The sequence below is a fragment of the Malurus melanocephalus genome, unplaced genomic scaffold (assembly GCF_030028575.1).
Source record: "Malurus melanocephalus ecotype Western Australia unplaced genomic scaffold, MMel_1.1 scaffold_1164, whole genome shotgun sequence".
Taxonomy (NCBI): domain Eukaryota; kingdom Metazoa; phylum Chordata; class Aves; order Passeriformes; family Maluridae; genus Malurus; species Malurus melanocephalus.
This window is the reverse complement of record NW_026624396.1, coordinates 20,299-22,540: the sequence shown is the minus strand read 5'-3', so window position 1 is coordinate 22,540 and position 2,242 is coordinate 20,299. Positions and strand designations below refer to the sequence as shown.

At 52.4% G+C, this 2,242-nt stretch overlaps 1 protein-coding gene across 1 annotated transcript in view; it reads right to left on the bottom strand.

Annotated features, from left to right (window-relative positions):
* Positions 1-48: 48 nt before the first annotated feature.
* PLPBP (pyridoxal phosphate binding protein) overlaps positions 49-2,242 on the bottom strand; it is a 6,451-nt gene continuing 4,257 nt past the window's right edge. Inside the window, exons 6-8 of the mRNA XM_057387277.1 lie at positions 2,076-2,218; positions 1,790-1,888; positions 49-1,552 (exon numbers count right to left, since the gene is read on the bottom strand). Coding sequence (XP_057243260.1) covers positions 1,415-1,552; positions 1,790-1,888; positions 2,076-2,218 — 380 coding nt within the window. The 3' untranslated portion in view covers positions 49-1,414. The remainder of the gene's footprint in view (positions 1,553-1,789; positions 1,889-2,075; positions 2,219-2,242) is intronic.

Genomic DNA, 2,242 nt, shown 5'->3' with positions numbered 1-2,242 from the left:
GCTCCAGGAACAGCTCCAAGGGCAGCTCGGGGCATTTATTCACCACGCTGGGACATAAAAATAACATCTTTAATAGCTTTTGATTGGCACAGATGGCATCCAAACTCACCACGGTTTATTACTAGACTATGGAACCACACATGGTGCAGTGCAGGAGGGCAGCTCCGACCCCACASGGCCCTGGAACCACGGAGCTGCCACAGCTTGGGGCTGGAATCGACTCTTTTCATTTACATTCAGCTTTTATAGAGTGAAACCAACAGCGAGATTTAACCACACACACACACACACACGGAGCAAAGCCTGGGGAGGATGTTCCTGCTGGCAGCTGAGCTCTCCTCCTCTGAGCAGCCACAAAAGCCCCAAAATGAGCTGTGACACAGATTGTGGGACTGCCCAAACAACTCAGGACAACTCAGGGGCTTCTGCTCTCACCTGAAAGAAATTCACTGCAGTGACAGTCCCATTTCCCTCTTCCAGGAGCAGGAAAGCATGTTGACACAGCCTAGACGCTCTCTCTGTGACCAAAGGATCTTTTTTCAKGAACCCAGAACGCAGTGGGACAATAACATTTCCCTTTCTGAAGTATTTTCCCAAGTGAAGCTCCCTGCTGCCCTGAGCCAAGCATTGTTTTCCTCACACGGGGGCAGAGGGGATGGCACCAAACCATGAGGGACTCACCTTGCAAAGCAGCAGCAAGCTGGTGGCAGAGCAGGGGGCTGKCAGAAAACCCCACTTCTGACCAAAAAACAGCAGCAAAACTACCGGGCAGGATGAAAATAATTCCAAACAACAAAGGAGGAAAGGAAAGGACGGGAAGGGGGAAAGGATCCTRGACTGGGCAGACTTGGGAAAAGTAGTGTCAGCCTGAAAAGGTCAAAACTGAGCCCAAAAAGACTCTCCCACATTTGTGATGTGCAGCCAAAGCTCACCCGTGAGCTCCTCACTGTCCCCTGTGCCCGTCCCTGTCCCCTTTTCCATACCCACATGTCACACCATGGCCTTATCCCAGCTCCTGTGGAACCATCCCACGTGCACAACTTGTATTTGGGGAACATTTAGAGGTTTCTGGCAAAATCATAATGTGTTGAATGAAGAATTTAGTCCTTAGTGAAAACTGCTGCAGTGACACCCACCTTACCCAGCCTGACAAACCCAGCTTTTCCAACCCCAAAGTCTCTGTCTCTTGATGACCCACAGCCATTCCAACCCTCAATTTCCTTGTTGGTTGTGAAGATTTCCAGTTTCTATGGGGTGCTCTACAATCACAATGATCATGAGGCATTTCTGGCCTCTGCTCCAAGGAATTCCCTCTCACCATCAGGATCGGGTGCCGACACAGAGGGAGGTAAAATGCATAGTGAGGTGTCCCACAGCGAGGTCTCTCCTCAAATGAGGCCATTTTTGTTTCACTTTAGTGCCCCTGCACTGTCACAGCCTCTGCTTGGCCTTTATTTCCAGCGGGGTCTTTGCCCCCCATRGCTTTGTTGGAATAATCCCTCTCTCCAAAAATAGTGCTGCCAATCCTGACGTTKGTAGATCCAACCTCTATCTGGAAGAGAGAGAGAGAAGAGGGTCAGGACAGGGATGCCCCCACCCCACAGGAGGGTTCCTCATGGACTCACAGCCACACCCAGGGGCTCCTTTGATGCCAGGAACCTCCCCCAGGACCAGCAGAGCTGCACTGGGATCTCCATCCAAGGGAAAGCCTTAGGGGCAGCTCCTGGGGCTGGAATTTGTGGTGGAGGTGTTGTTTGTGCCCCGAGGGAAGGGGCAGGGACACACTCACTGCGTGCTGGAAATCYGTGGACATGCCCATGCTCAGCTCCACCTTCTCCACAGGGAGGTTGAGCTTCTGGCACACCTCCTGTCGCAGGGACAGCAGCATCTGCAGGGCAGGAGGGAAGGGGACAGGGTCACAGAGCTGCCCAGCTGCACCCCAGATCCTGCCCCTCAAATCTCCTTCACACAGGACACACAATTCCCACAATAGCACCGTAACGAAAGCACAGAAGTGTCTGAAGACTTCCCAGATTTACTGGGTGAACAGTGACATTTTCCCCAAGAAATCTTACCTGGAAGTCAGGATTTGGGCCCTTACTGAGGTCATGGCCAATGCTGCCAATGGTCATCAGCCCCACGAATTCCAGGCTGGGGCATTTGTTGATGACATGCTCCACAGCAGCAGTGGTGTCCCCGGGGGGAAGGCCGTGCTTACCTGGAAAAAACAGGGAGATGTGTG